This window comes from Lethenteron reissneri, chromosome 34 (genome assembly GCF_015708825.2).
Source record: "Lethenteron reissneri isolate LAM-NWPU_2019-01 chromosome 34, ASM1570882v1, whole genome shotgun sequence".
In the NCBI taxonomy this organism is placed as follows: domain Eukaryota; kingdom Metazoa; phylum Chordata; class Hyperoartia; order Petromyzontiformes; family Petromyzontidae; genus Lethenteron; species Lethenteron reissneri.
Window position 1 is genome coordinate 8,660,176 of NC_083812.1, and position 16,742 is coordinate 8,676,917.

Sequence of the window (16,742 nt, forward strand, 5' to 3'; positions counted from 1 at the left end):
TGCGGTGGCGCACGACCGGATTTCTCCCCGGGAATGGATGGCCCGCGCGCCTCTCCAGGCGTGCGTGCGCGCACCGCCACAGATCAGCGAATGCGAACCACCGGAGTCCTTCTCTGTCCCCCTGGACGTGACGGAGCCGTCGCGTTCACAGTCACTCTTTCACCCGCTGAGAATGCACGAAGAGGATCATTGGAAATCAGTGGGATTTCGATTTAAAGCTTTCGTGACTGCAGGGATTCATCTTCTTGGTTCTTTCGGTTAGGTCGCGTAGAATGGAAATAATAAAATAATAAAATATAAACATAATTAAAATAATTCTCACGACGTTTCGGCCACAACGCAAGCAGCCGTCCTCAGGTGGAGAACAGGTCTGTCGAGAAGACAGAGTCTGAATGACACGCCCCAGGCTTGGAGCGACTATTTAGGCTGGGATGGAGGGGCAAAGAGCGTCTTGACAAAATAATTTGCATATCAAGAGGAATTTTGCATATTTATGGGAAATGCAGATATGCGATTAGTACTACAAACCTCCTACGCATTTCACAAGTAGTGCTAATCGCATATCTGCATTTCCCATAAATATGCTAAATTCCTCTTGATATGCAAATTATTTTGTCAAGGCGCTCTTCCCCCTCCATCCCAGCCTAAATAGTCGCTCCAGGCCTGGGGCGTGTAATTCAGACGCTGTCTTCTCGACAGACCTGTTCTCCACCTGAGGACGGCTGCTTGCGTTGTGGCCGAAACGTCGTGAGAATTATTTTATTATGTTTTATTTTTATTATTTCATTATTATTTCCATTCTACGTGACTTTACCGAAAGAACCAAGAAGATGAATCAGTGGGATGTCTATGAATGGATCATCCTTGTGTTTGTGGCGATACGTTAATTACATCGCCTGCTATACGGTGGAGGACGTGGGTTCGATACCGACCCTGACGCCTGCTGTATATTTGGAGTTCGCATGTTCGCACCGTGGTCGCGTGGATCTTTCTCCGGGTCCTCCGGTTTTTCCCGCCACATTTAGAATCAACATCACGCGTTTTCAGTATTTGGCTGCGATACATTTCCACATGATGGGCCACTTGTTTCAGCTATCTTTTGTGGCGAGGTTGCTTCTGAAAAAGAGCTTCATAGCTAAGTGGGCCTTACCTGGTAAAATAAGAATGGTTTCACACCTAGGCTTTCGCGACCAATATCATCCATAATGCAGATTTTTTTTGGGGGTTACATCGTGTAAATATAAATGTGTCATTAAACCCGCCACCACCCGACACAGCCAATTAGTACGGTTTGTCACGTAAACAGAACATGCCAATTCGTTACTAGTACAGCACACCGGTGTGTTGTAAATGTTGTGGCTTTGCTATCCAACACAACCGGTGTGTGGCTGGACTAGTAACGAATTGCCACGTTCTGTTTACGTGACAAACCTTACTAATTGGCTGTGTCGGGTGGTGGCGGGTTTTAACTACACATTTCTATATTTATGCGATCTAACCCAAAAAAAACCCTGGATTATGGAAGACATTGGTTTAATTTAAATATACACACACAGACCCTGGTTGTGGCAATTCTGCATGAAGCTACCTCATTTTACAACTAGGATCATTGTCAAAGCCAGCAACGTGCACTGCCTCAGCATTCATCTATGGAAATGATTGCAACTGCTAATGTGAACATAACGTGTTTTAAATTGCCTCTGTTTTTTTATTGGCAGAAAAAAACCTCGTGTAAGTATTTGTACTGTGCAATGAGACTTTTACAGTAAGATGGAGCACAATCTGCAAACAAATCGTTTCTATCTAATTATGACAAAACCAAGACTACAATGCAATACCCTCCCAGGGTTCAGCAACCAAAATAACAAGAAGAGGCAGTTTTTTTTTGCGAATTTGGTAAACACAAAAGAATACTCAGTATTTCAAGAATCGCATTGCACGTGAATACGAGACGCAAGGTTACCGACTGCTGATCTAGGAGGATTTGTGGGGTATTCACTCTGGAACTTTCCTCAATACGTTATGAACAGGAAGTAAATGCTATATATATATGAAAGAAACCAATTTGTCACAGATAAAGACGAATATATACGTCTAAGTTTTATTTGGTTGTTGTGTGAATATTACACTTAGTATTTCCTAATAACTGTGTACTGTTATGTTGCTGCACAGATGCCACCAGAAGCAAAGATAGCCAGGTCCCCACTCCTGCATAGAGCTTCCGCTGTGATTACTGACAAGTCCAGACTTCCCACGAAGCCCCACCTGCCATCGCCGGCGACAGAACCATCCCGGAGGATATCATCAGACAGCGGGATAACGACAGTCACCCGCTCGGGCTCGGGGTCTGCCTCGGGCAGCTTCTCTTCTTGCTCTGGCAGTGCCGGCGGCTCGGCGAGTGACGAGTTTGAATCCATCCCAGCCAAAGGGCCAGAGGCCTCCTCAACGATTCCACCGGCCTTCCACCAAGGGGCAGAAAAGTCCGAGTGCCGCTTTCCGTACGTCACCAACTGGTGGTATGCCGTGCCGCGCAGGGAACTCCACTCGAATTGCCCCAGCACCTGCCTGTACAAGGAGAGGCATTCGCAGCAGGAGGCGGGGAAGTCGGCCCCTTTGAGAACTTCAGACACGGCGCAGAGGATGGATGCTGCCACGGCAGCAGAGCCGGTGTCATTAGAAAAGCACGCGTCAATCAGAGCAGGCGACGTTCCCGTCGAGACGGAGGCTTGTACCAGCTACGTACAAGCCGCCAGAGCGCACGTTGGAAATGTGACTGAGCCCGGAGATTGTCAAAGTGGACACCGTGCCGGCTCTTCGAAGGAGACCTTTCAGGGGGATTTGGCCGAGGCAGCTTTGCAGAGGCTCATGAGGTGCTCCCTGGTGCAACCGCAACCTTCAGTGTCCTCTGCAGCGCAGGAGGCGGCCGGCGCCACCGCATCTGGAGCGTGCGCTCGAGGGAGCCACCCGATCGCATCGACAGATGTTGCGGTCCATTCCGACGAGATGCCGCAGACGGAACTGGAGCCAGCACTCCAGTGCTCCGCTGTCCACACCCTGACGCAAGATTACAGGGGACCCCACAGGATGCCAAGCGGTGGCCAGATCACCGCTGAGAAGGTAAGATGATAAGCAACTTTTTTTTTCTACCTCCACTTGCGATTATGACAACTTGTAATTAATTGCTTTGCTCTGCCAGATGCCTCAAATGTGAACGTGCCCTACTTTTGAGACAGAATGTATGGGACACTGAATGTCTGAGTTATCTATTTACACAATTGTTGAGGTTGGTACATGTTTCAGCAATAGATATAATGAGTATATTTGGAAATGTTGACATATAGCACAAGAAACATTTCTGATAAGTATATAAACTAGTAAATTTTTGAAAATGTTGCGCTTACAGTGTACGTCTAAAATAACACTCATGAATACGAATATCTATGCAGCATGTGTATGCCAAAGATAAGTCGTACAAATTCGCGTCTGCATTGGTTAGATAAGGAGATATTTAGGCAGTGCAATTGTGGCGGTAAAAATACATTTATTACATATCGTGCTGCTATTACAGATTCTACATCACGAGATAAAATATCTAATCCAAGGTTAGCAATGCAAAAAATGTGCACAATTCCAAGAAGACTGGCATGTTGCAAGACTATGGATACAATATACTCAGATACGAAAGATATATAACAATACATTGTAATGCTTTTCACTAATTTGCATACAGAAACACTTTTGCTGTTGCCGTGTCTAAAAATATACCCATTTTTGTCCCGCTCGTTCAGTGAGATTTGTGGCAAACAAATTCAAGACCCAATCTGAGCAGATTGGAGCTTCTAAGTTCAACATTAGTTATGAATAGGCGAAACTCCGAAAGCTTGTGCGTGTTGAAAAAACCATCCTGTGTACCGAGTATATTGTGCACGTAAGCATGAGCGTTGGGTAAAAATGTTTTGAGAAAAAGACAATGATGTCACACACATCCCGCTATTTTGCGGCTCGCTTAGACGACAAATAAAAAACAGCTGACAGGTGTTTGTGTTGAGGGTAGTTTAATGAAAAATAAAAAGTAAAAATGAATATGGCGGTATGAACACTTATACATAACCAATTCTCAAAAAAAGTTCGGCTCTCACATGTACACAAAGATACAGCAGAACATATAAGCGGCCGTCCATAAATGACGTCACGCACCTAGGAGGGGGGGGGGGTCAGACATTTGTGACGATGTGTGACGAAGGGGGGGGAGGGGTTTGAGACGTCACATAAAAATGCGCAACTTTAAATAAGTATAAACGACACGTTCTACTTAATTAAATAGACTTTTAATTAATGTTTTCTCCTACAACATCAGAGTGCAGCGCCACATTAAATACGCACTACAATGACAATAGTTTAAAGCGATTTGAAGCATGTTTATTTTTTGGGGGGGGGGGGGCAGAGCTTTGTGACGTCATATTTGAGGGGGGGGAGGGTCTGACTTTTTGTGACGCCACGTGACGATGGGGCGGGAGGGGGGTCAAAAATCGTCCAAAATCGCGTGACGTCATTTATGGACCGGGTTCTAACCTGTGCTCATTATTGAATAATTTAAATTTCTCACTGTCATTGGCCGCCACATTTTGTATCGTCGCGATTATTTGAACGAGAATATCACGCGATAATTGATACGACGGCATGGGCATGCGGGACTTCGAGATGTCGACACCGCTGGACAAATCGATACCACAGGGCGTTCACTTCAACCATTGCTTTTCCCATTAGTTTCAACCCTCTTGTGCAGATAAACTTGCTGTAAAGTCATTAACTTTGAAACATGCTAATTTCCTCCTCTAAAAAAAAACATGCACAAAACACCACGATTAAAACAGATGTGCATTAATGATTTACCAATTAATTGTTTTAAAGACCTCGCGCCTTGCTAGTCTCGTTAACGCGCAAATGTGGGGCCTTGGGATGGGGTGGGTAAGTTGGCAGGAAGCATCACAGACTGTTTGTCCAACTAATATTTGGACCTATTCTGTGGTGTTTCGATTTAAAGCTTTCGTGACTGCAGGGATTCATCTTCTTGGTTCTTTCGGTAAAGTCACGTAGAAGGGAAACAATAAAATAATAAAAATGAAACATAATAAAATACAATTCTCACGTCGTTTCGGCCGGCTGCTTGCGTTGTGGCCGAAACGTCGTGAGAATTGTATTTTATAATGTTTTATTTTTATTATTTTCCTTCTACGTGACTTTACCGAAAGAACCAAGAAGATATTCTGTGGTGGTTATAGATAGAAATGTAGGCAGCAGCATTGCATCGACCGTGTTGACTCAAAGTGCTGAAATTTGAATTGATGACATGTAAATGCACATCCGTGGACTCGAAAGACAAAATAGGCTCCAAGTAACTCTACCCAAACGCGTACACTTGAGTACTGTTTTGGGGCGAGTCCGTGCATGATCCACCACACCACACTGAACCACAAAGATACAGATCCCCCGTATAGCCGTCACAGACTGTTGGGGCAAGTGCTCTTAGCGAGCACCTATGAAGGCCATCACGGCACACGAGGGGGTGGGTGGCCATCACCACGCTCGGCCGCCTTTGTCTCCCGAGTGGCGATGTTTACACACCGCACCAGGTAGACATTTGAGGCTGAGTCGACCTGTGTGTGTGTGAACCACACCCCCCCCTTGGGAAAACAGGCACACGCACGCACCAATGCATGCAAGGGCACAAGGTAATGTGCAGGCTCGGAGGTCATGCATGAGCGCACATGCATAAATGCACTCAGATGCAAGAAAGTGCCTTGAATTTGAGTTACATCTTTTTTTTGCCAGTGTGGCAAAAAAAAAAAGTTTTTCTTCTTCCACCAACTGCAACTCCATCTTATCTTGTTGTTGCTTATATTTTTGATTGAATGTCTTTTTTTGCATCGGTGCTATCCTGGTATACAATATTTTGAATAGGGGATAAGAAAAAATGGTACCACAGTATACCAGATATATTGCATGTGAATATTCTGTGGGTTTCAATCTACGATCTGCACGTCGATATATACTTGTACTCACCACTCTATACTCTATGTACAATATGTGAATCCTGTATACAACTTTATGAGTCACATTTGTATCTAAATGCATTTTTAAAATACATTTGCGTGTATCACCATAAGCCTACTCGAAACACAATCTTTATTACAGTGCAGTTAATATAATTTGAAAAGCGCCAAGTTTACAACTTTCTGCAATACTGCAGGGTACAGAGATCTCAACTTGGGCATTATCAATACTGTCCGCCTGACTTTGTAAATAATACAATGGTGTGGTCCATACATTTATTGCTGGGTGAGTGATTAGCTGCGTCCCTTTTCGAGGTAAGATTAACAGGCTTCTTTGTGTGCTTACCCACAGTCAGGATTCTTAGGACACCCTGAAGGTCCGGGAGCCAAATACAGGCACTCTGACAAGACAAACTGACAAGACACTAGCACATTGGCAAGACTGCAGTCTATCACTCACAAGACAGGACAAAAAACGGTGGTAACAGAATGCTCAAACATTTCCACACTCACACCAAAAAAAAAAGAACAAAATAAACTTCATCCCATGGAGAAGGGAAAACACCGTGTGCAGAAATTAATAAGTTATTGGCCATTGACTCTTCTGCAAGAGGTAGCTACGTAAATATAATATCCAGTACAATTTCAAAGTGTATTTTAAAAAAAAATAAGCGAAAAGAACAAGAATATCATGGTCGTAGTAATAATAATGTATGTTTTATGTGTTTGTTTTTATTTTAACGTGCCAATGTAATATTTATTGTTTTTAGAATATACTGTGCAATGCGAAGTTCAAATGGAAAAATGTATATCCGGTGCTGTATTATATATATAGTAAAGATACCCAGTTGAAGCTGCAAGTGAATTGAAAAGGCAGTGGTGTGCCCACAACCCGCATGTCCTTGGTGCATTAACAATTTAAACATCCAGGCAATAACTTATTGTGTCAAATGCAAGCACAGTAATAGCAATTGTTCATATCTGGCACAATTATTTTCCCACGTGCCCCCTTCCGAGGGTGTTACACAGCCATTACCGCTGCCTCCATTTCATTATGAGTTTGTGCCATTACGTTTGTGCTGTTTGATTCCAGTCTTTCGCAGCTCGAGGCTAAATATTGCACATTATCGCAAGGTGTATAATTAGGGGCTGGTTTTCTCATTAAAGATAACTGAGGGAATGGGTAGGCAAATTAATAAATGTGCAGCACTGGCAACTAATGAAGTACATGTTTTTTAACAGCGCGTGTGGATATAAAGTAGCGCATGCCTGTCACCCGGAACTTTGTAGGCAGGGATGATGGTTCACACAGATGTCATGTGAGTGACACTGCTGACCCGCATGAGTACTGGAGAATGATTCTAGTTGAGATAGCTTTCTGACCTATGCAAATGGTTTTTAAATTGTATCCTCTCATATGCATATTTTTTTCCTCCCTGGATGATTAGGTTTCCCCTGACACACAAAAAAAGACTTAATCGGGAATTTAACCTCATGGTGGTATCCCAGGGTACCACAGCACCCCGGCTCTCGCACAATGTCCGTGATGCAGTCATTTTTAGTCTGTTGATGGTCGGCGATGCGGCAATCGACTCATCTCGACGAGCTGTACACGATGCACCACCACTACGGCGCGTACCGCGAGCGTTCAGGGTTTCAGCGCAATCGTCCTCGCTGCGTTTCGACATCGCGGAGTGTGGCACCGATTTCGGATTGATTGGTACCCCAGTCGCGGAGTTGAAGTACACCCCTGGAAAAAATAGTGTCCCAGAAATTAAATATTTAATTGCCTCGGCCCATTTTTTATTATTTGGTAACCCGGGGTACCGCCATAAGGATCAATTGGCCAAATATCCCAAGTGAAATGCTCATGAACAGGTTTTGAGACTCAGCGAGGCTCTTTAGGGTTCAATCTGCGACACACATTTGTTGAATGAACTGTCAGTAGCCTCGCTGAAGATGTATACATTATCATGGAAAGTGGATTTACTACATTTATTGCCAGTGACTTTCATTTCATTTTTTTAAGGAGAAGTTTCGACAGGATTTGAAAAGTTAATGTGATTCTGAATAGCGTTATTTTAAAATTGCTATTGATCAAATGCCATCATGAACTGTCGCAATATATTGAGGAAAATATTTTAGATCTCATCGCCAGTAAAGACATTTGTGTGACGGATAGCATTGGCAATGTAGGACTTAACAGATAGCCAAATTGATTTAACATTATTACAACTCGATAGCAAAACTCGACGCATGCTTGTAATAGCTGAAATCAATGTTGCATAAACCCCTTTACAATGTTTGGAACGCAACCAGACGCATTTGGAAACAGCATTTACAGTGATGTAATTGCAGTACTGCAGATATTCGATAACGAAGTTATTCATTTGCATTCTTGGTGATGTAATTATGAACTAACTCAAAGCATATTGGCTATTTATTCACTAATCACCACACTGCCGACCTGTTAAGAGAGATCGATGGTCATTACGAGTGTACAACTTCATATCTACCACCGGACGATAACAGTGAGAGCAATTGCCTGTTGTATGTATGTCGAACCTCTTTCGCACCGTACGTAGCCAACCGTGCTAATCGGAGGTGCGATGCACAAGGATAACACAGTGCATGGCCAAAGCTGTTCGTGTCACCGTGCCTCGCCAACGCTCTCACTACCCTCCTCCAGCTCCCACAGCTGCTACGCAGTGGTCACAGAGCCTCCAAGATCTGCCCTAACAGTATCCCACCATCTGGTCTTAAGGTCTTGTCCCTTGGTTGTCACTCATGGAAACTATTCCAATGCCTACGTTTGCAGCTGGCCCAGCTCAACATATCTGAAACATTCACCTTGCGATGTTCTCTTCTGCATTGCTCATCTTGTCTTACCCACGCAATTCCTAAAACCCTTCGGAAAATATTACTGAGTGTATTGAATATTTGTTTATACAGTACGATGTCATGTTACCCTTTGTGTTTGCTATCTGTTAAAGAAGCAAGCTTGTTTTTGAGACAGAATAAAATGTTGACAATTGTTTTTTTTTAATCCTGTTTCTTTTTTTGTTCATGCCTGAAGCTACAGATAAACCATACAGATAAACTGTACACACGAGCTTTCATTAAACAAGAATGAGATGCTCTCTGACAGCATGCCAGGTCAATTTCCTGAACATTTCGGGTGGCATTTTCTAAAAAGAGCTGAACCACTGAAAAAGAACAGTGCTTGCAATATTTTGTTCACTTTAAATTTTGCTCACCATGTAACATTTATACTCTTTGGTTCTTTCGGTAAAGTCACGTTGGCAGAAAATAAATAATAAATCACGACGTTTCGATCGCAACACAAGCAATCGTCATCAGGTGGAAAGATACAGCAGTAGAACTGCTGAACAAGACAAGGCTGCTGCAACAAGAGATCATATTTAGGTTTGAGGTGGGTGTCACCCAAGGGTAAGTAGGCGGGGTTAGAGATGGAATGGAGTCCCGTCGCCGCACGCATGCACAACAGCTGCGTTCAAGGGAGAGATTGGCATGTCAATGTAAACGAGTTTAATGGGAAGATAGCGTGTCTGTGTCAGAGGACCGAGCATATCGCCACCTCGTGGGCAACATAAGCTGCGGCGTTGGCTGCTGCACATTGAGAGGCCAGCGTATCAACGCAAGAGAACCACCGTAACGATGACCGTGCCAGTGAGACATACAGTCTATTGAACAGCGAGAGCTACCGCTACATCGAGGCAAAAGGGAGCAGCGGTGGCTATGTTAGTGAGACCTTAGTCTGTTAATGTAAAGACATTTAACAAGGTGATGTAATTCAGAGAGTAGGAAATAACTGCTAAACAATTGCAGGAAGGATGGAAACATCACAGCAAGTTATGACTTTACCTGGTTAATAACATCCTTCCAATGATTGCTCAGTTTGTACCCATCTTCTCGGTTGAAATTGTGTCTGTGTTTATATATCTGGATGGCTTCATGGACACATCTTTGATGGTTGCCCGAAGGTTTGCGGAGTACCTTGGTCTCGGAAAAACAATATCGTGTGAATCCACCGCGTTAAAACGTTGCTTGTGTTGCGATCGAAACGTCGTGATTTATTATTAATTTTTCTACCTACATGAGTTTACCAAAAGAACCAAAGAGTATGGATTCCTGCAGTCATGAAAGCTTCATATCAAGATCATGTTACATTTATTATATCTGTAAGAGTTTAAATTCATGTTTATTTAATGTGTCAGTCCTTGATCTACACGCTCGCTGAAATACTGTAATATTTTACTCTAGTTAACTCATCATTGCTGTCCATCCCACAGTTGATGTACAGGTTGTTTATGACGTTGAAAGCAATGGGTGGTTTTGTCTTAAAGTAGCCCTATCAATGTGCGAGTCTGCACGTTACCAGAAAAGTGGGCGGGGGGGGGGGGTGATTGTCATGGCTTTTTTCTTAAATAGCAAGGAAGGAACTTTTCCAAGCAGTGTAATACTGTGCAGCGGGTTGAAACGTTCCACTTGGAAAATCACATCAAGGTGAACTTCTTTGACTTACCTGTTGGCAAATGATGAGCATCAAATCCCCTGTGAAGAAAGCCCAGTCGCTCCTCTCAAATCGCACCGGGTTGCCAACGCGCTGCGAGAATGAGCCTCTGTACTTCTGGCAGAGTGGCCTCGAAACTCATGCCCAATTATTTTTCAAATCAAACACTAACCATACTCTCTTTAACTGTCAGGCAAATAGATTCAATGCTTTACGGCATAAAAGTAAAAAAAAAATTGTGACATGCATCCAGTCTGCAGACAGCAATTATGGGTATGGTGTGTTGTGCTAACGTGAAATATGAATGCAAAGAGAATCCTGCTTGGTTTTAATTATGTTTATGTACCCGCAGGAACAGCTAATTGTACAACAACACTCAACATTATCTAATTATTACCAGCACCGTGTAGCTGAGGGATGAAATGTTAACAGTTAAATTGAGAAAATTACGTGGAGCACTTAAAATATGCGCGTGTGTGTGTGTGGGCGCTCTCCGGCAAAAACAACCCCCTACCTCCTCATTGGTGCCGGGCAGCAACGCTGTGGTGGGCAGTGCCATGGGGGGGAGGACCAATTTAGATTAGCCTTTCCCCTAATGGCGTTTGTAACCACCACAGCAACCAAATGGGGACTCTGCATGGGTGCGAGCGGCTGGTAACCCAGGACCTACCGTGGAGCTGATCTGCCCACTGACCATCGACTTGTGAACCTTCAATTAATTACCACCAAACCACGTTTTAATTTTTTTATTAAGCTTGTGCTAGAGGCTCCGGGGGGACAGGCGTTTATGACGTCTCCTGGCCAAACCCCATTTGGCGGAGCCAGGAGACTGAATCCTTACCCTCGGGGCTCCTCCAGAAACAACAAAAAACCACTGCAGATGGCCACGTGGAATGTTCGAATGCTCACTGTGGAGAAGAGGCTGCCACTCCTCTGTCGGGAACTGGACCGGTACCGCCTGGATCTCTGTGGTATTCAGGAGGTCCGGTGGACCGGTTCTGGCTCCTGCCACCATGAGGGGTAGACAGTCCTCTACTCGGGGCAGGAGACTGCCAAACAACAGGGAGTGGCTTTTCTTCTGAACAAAAAAATGAAGGGGGCGTGGGAGCGTGGCGGTGAGGTGTGGGAAGCGGTAAGCCCCAGGCTACTTTGGGCTCGCCTTCCCATCAACCGGAGGCAAGGAGTGGTGGTCGTGGTTACTTATGCCCCCACTAAAGACGAACATCCGTGGAGGGATGCAGGCAAGGCCGATGAGTCAGATGTCTTCTATGACCTCCTGTCACAGGTGCTAGCTAAAGTGGCCCCTCGAGATAGAGTCATCTTGTTGGGTGACTTCAATGCCCGAGTTGGTCATGATGCTGGCACCTGGTCTGGAGTGATTGGAAGGGATGGGCCAGATCAGCTCAATAACAACGGTAGGATGCTGCTAGATTTTTGTGAGAGCCCATGGGCTTGTGATTACCAACACGCCATTCCAGCATCGGCGCATCTACACAACATCATGGATGCATGCTGGGTCCAAGCAAGAACATCTGATGAACTACATAGTGACGGAACAGCGGATGCGGGCCCATGTCCTTGCCACCAGGACCTACCGTGGAGCTGATCTGCCCACTGACCATCGACTTGTCATCTGTAAGATGCGCCTGCCATTCTTCCACTCCGGTGGTGGGTGTACACCCAGGACCCCATTAAAACCCAAAATGGCCTGGTCTCAGTTAGCTGATGAAAGTTGCGATCGAGAATTTGATCATCGCTGGTGTTGGCATCGTCTCCTACTCCTCTAGAGGTCGAGGGGAAATGGGCGAGGTTTAGGACTGTGGCTCATGCAGTTGCAATGGCTGCCTTGGGTACATGGTCCAGACCTCCCCAGAGACCCTGGCTGACAGAAGAGGTATTCAAGCTGGCTAAGAAAAAGCGACCGGCCCACTCTCATCGTCTACAGCATCCCACGTCAGAGAATGAGGAGGCTTACCGCAGCCTTCGCTCAAGGATGGGTGGTAGTCACGGGTTGCTGAGGAGATGGAGTCTGCCTCAATGGCCCACGATCACAAATCGCTATTTCACTCCATCAAAAACTAACCTGCAGCGCCACAGCTATTACCATCATTAGGGGAAAGATTGGTGATCCAATCTCCGACCCCCAGGAACAGGTTTGCAGATTTGCTGAGCATTTATGTGAGGTCCTGGGGGAGGGGAAATCCCTCAGCCTGGAAAACATCGTGGGACAAAGTGGGGATGACCCTGCTGAGGCTGCGGTGTCTCAAATATTGGAAGAAGAAGTCACCCCCTGTGAGTGGCTGGCTGAGGTGTCATCTGTTGAGGAATTACAGAGGGTGATCCAGAGTCTTAAACCAGGAAAGGTACCGGGCAGAGATGATCTCCCAAGCGAAATGCTGAGGGAGGGTGACGTTTGTGCACAGACTCCCCTACATGACATCATGACAACAGTCTGGACCACTCGCCGGGTTCCGCAGGATTGGAAAGATACCCTGGTGGTCCACCTCTTTAAGAAGGGGGACCGCACAAACTGTAACAACTACAGGAGCATCTCACTCCACAATGTGCCGGGAAAGGTCCACGCAACGATTATTCAACATCGCCTTGCCAGGCACGCTGAGGAGAGGCTTGCGAAACCCCAATGCAGTTTCAGGAAAGGGTGGTCCTGCACAGATGCCATATTTTCTGGCCGTCTGCTACAGCAGAGGTGTAGGGAATTCCAACAAAACCTACATCTCTGCTTTATTGACCTGGTCAATCGGCCTGGGCTCTGGGTTATTCTTTGTGCTTTCGCAGTCCCTGACCCTCTGCTCATGATCATTAAGGACCTTCATGATGGTGAGCGGGCCTGGGTAAAACTACGTGGCCGGGAGTCGGAGCCATTCCCTGTTCACCTTGGGGTACGACAGGAGTGTCCTCTGGCTCCCACATTATTTAACATATTTTTCGACCACGTAGTTCGTGAAGCCTTCGATGGCTGTACCGGAGGAATTTAAATCTGGTACAGATACAATGGGAGGCTGATCGATGTTCCGGTGCGATCAAGGGATGGCTCCCTATTGGTCAACTATATTATGTATGCCGATGATCTGGTAATTGCTGCTCACTCAGAGGAGGAGTTGAAGGCGCTGCTGCTGAACTTGGAGCTTACCACTAAGAGGTGGGGCCTTACCATCAGCCCCACCAAAACTAAGCACCTGCCTGATTATTTTGTATCATCGAACACTTCACCTCCCAATTGGTGATGGGGCTGTTGTGGAGAGAGTGGAGAGTTTCCCATACCTGGGCAATGTGCTCATGACCGGCTCCGGTTTGACAGCAGAGGTCTCACTCCGAATCAGTCGAGTGGCATTATCTTTTCATAGGCTGCGTAACACTGTGTGGAAGCTACCTGGTCTATCGCTCCACACGAAGGTTCAGGTCTTCTCGGCCACCGTCATTCCCTCCCTTCTCTACGTTTGCGAAACGTGGACCCCCCTAATGGAACATCTTCGCCGGTTAGAAACATTTTGGCTGGCCTGCCTACGATCCATCCAGGGTTTAACCAGGCTGGATTGTTTGAGGAGCTCACATATCCTTGAAAGATCTGGACAAAGTCCCATCGGTGAGCTTCTCCGGCATGCAAGGCTGCATTGGCTGGGTCATGTAGCCCACATGCCCAGCCATACGGGCTACATACATAAATAGCTTTTGTTCGGCCGGATAGAGGGGGCTAAACAGGTGCGGCACGGGCTGGAGAAGAGATGGAGTGATGTGGTCCAGGAGGACATGGAGCTGAGTGGATTTGCCGATGACTGGTACCAGCGGTGTCAAGATTGGCCTCTGTGGAGGAGGCTCGTGAAGGATGCTACTGGGCAGTTGGAGGGCAATCGCCCTCCAACAACAACGGAGGGCGGAGGAGCGACGCTCACAACAACGAGCGAAGCGCCGGGTGGCTAAAGCACAGCAAGTTGGCATAGTAGGGGGCACAGGTGGTGCATCAGCCAGTCATCTCAGCCCTGTGACCTCCTGCCAGCGGGCGTTCGACACTTCACGTGGCCTGAACGTACACATAGCCTGGCACAAGCGTCGTGGTGACGTCACCGCCACTTAGTGGCAAATGGTGGTTGTTGTTGCTATGGTGGTGAGATGTTAACTACCTCGCCTAGTATACAGGGGTCGTGAGTTTGATCCCGACCCTGACGCCTGCATGTTCTCTCCGTGGTTGTGTGGATTTTTCTCCGGCTCCTCTGGTTTTTCCCTCCACATTTAGAAACATATGTTTAGAGTATTTGGCTGCTATATATTTTCACGTGATAAGCCACTTCGTTGAGCTATAATTCGTGGCCAGGTAGCTGGTAATAGTTTAGTTTATTATGTCTATCTAATAGACATAGCCATGATACTCTTTTTGCTATTCTTAAAAATTTGCTTTCATATTGATAGATGGATAGCTCTGTGGATGAGTGTTTATTTGGCAGGCAGGTGGTCCACAGTTTAAGTGTTCTCACAGCTAAGGTCAAACTTCCACAGAAAATGCTGGATCTCATTGTGTTCTGTTCTGATCATAATTCACTCATTCCATCATTACCCTGAATCCAAAAACTGTCTTTGGGCATTTTGCCAGCTGTCATGTACGAGGAATCTCTCCTAGTCGCAAACTCAGATCTCACAGAATGAGATTTTCCTGCTTGTCTGCAAAGCATCGCAATTTATTACACACTGCTTCATTTCGTAAACATGTCCTTGTCTCCTGCTCAACTTGTGACATCCACATTGTTAGTTCCTACAGCTCCAGTACCCGCAGGACATTTCTAACAGAATACACACAATTTGGCTGCCAAAAATCTGGATCAGTCTACCTTTATTTTTCTGCCAAATATATATTTTTTTAATTATGGGTAATTAGATTTTGGTAAAAGAAAAGGTGCAGATCTGCAATTGCTTGCTCACGCTACTTGCTGGCAGAAGAACTTCTCACTCGAGGAGGAAGTTTAGGAGAACACCCTGTAACCCACCAAACCCCGATCTGTAGGGTACCCATCTACACTGCTGGGTGTACGGAGTGATGAGTGAAACAGATCAAATGAGTATTCTTGGTTCTTTCGGTAAAGTCACGTAGAAGGGAAATAATAAAATAATAAAAATATAAAACAATAAAATTCTCACGATGTTTCGACTGCAACACAAGCAATCATCATCAGGTGTGAAATCCACGGCAAGAAATTTTGAAACAATTTGGCGGTTTTCAAATTGGATTTCACACCTGATGATGATTGCTTGTGTTGCAGTCGAAACGTCGTGAGAATTGTATTGTTTTATATTTATTATTATTTTATTATATCCCTTCTACGTGACTTTCCCGAAAGAAACAAGAATATGAATCCCTGCAGTCACAAAAGTTTTAAATTAAAAAAATCACATGAGTGTCTGTCAAGCTGTTTTTCTTCATCCTCTGGGCAAGTTGTGTATTTGTTGTTTTATGTGTTTTTAGGGCAGTATTAAATGTGTTAAAGATAATGAATGCTGCTGTCTGTTAAGTTCTCAGAATCCAGTCTCCAGCATTCCGTTCTTAAAATAAGAATGTCAAATTACGTATCGCTTTGCCAGCAGTAATGCCAACCCTCTCGATTGGTCACCCAAATGTGTTGTTTTTGTTAAGTTCACACGACTGCAAAGCACAGAAACTGCTATATACGACCAGGTAACTACAAATTAACTGGTAACCCAATATCAGCAAACATTATTTTACTTTTTTATGCTTATTAGCAATACCAAAAGTCCCAAAAATATTAATATTCATACCAAGACCTTCCATATATACTGCACATGTATATTATCAACAGTGAGGGCAATACTCGTTATTTTATTGAATACACCATCTCGTTTGCATTCGACAAAATATTCTAAATTCTTGCACCCGTGCCAACAATCACAAATTAATTGTGCGCCAAAGTGAGATCTGCAGAGAAAATGCTTTTTGTGAGTGCGGTCGTGTCAGCCACACTATATCTGCTCTGATTGCAGTAGGTTGAACTGCATTGTTGGTTTCCTTTGACAAGTTTGCATGACAAGTTTGCCACTCCCTCCCCCGCCATGACCCCTGGAGTGCCCTCTTTGTTGGCTGCTCTCCTTGAGTGGGAGAAAAAAAACCATCCTGGAGTGTGTGCCGGTAT

The 16,742-nt window shown here is 45.1% G+C and overlaps 1 protein-coding gene across 1 annotated transcript in view; it reads left to right on the forward strand.

Moving 5' to 3' along the window:
- The window catches only part of LOC133350649 (protein Dok-7-like), a 47,753-nt gene extending 41,084 nt beyond the window's left edge, over positions 1-6,669 (forward strand). The window contains exons 7-8 of the mRNA XM_061565247.1: positions 2,173-3,117; positions 6,406-6,669. Of these exons, the coding sequence (XP_061421231.1) occupies positions 2,173-3,117; positions 6,406-6,471 (1,011 nt within the window). The 3' untranslated portion in view covers positions 6,472-6,669. The remainder of the gene's footprint in view (positions 1-2,172; positions 3,118-6,405) is intronic.
- Positions 6,670-16,742: the final 10,073 nt, after the last annotated feature.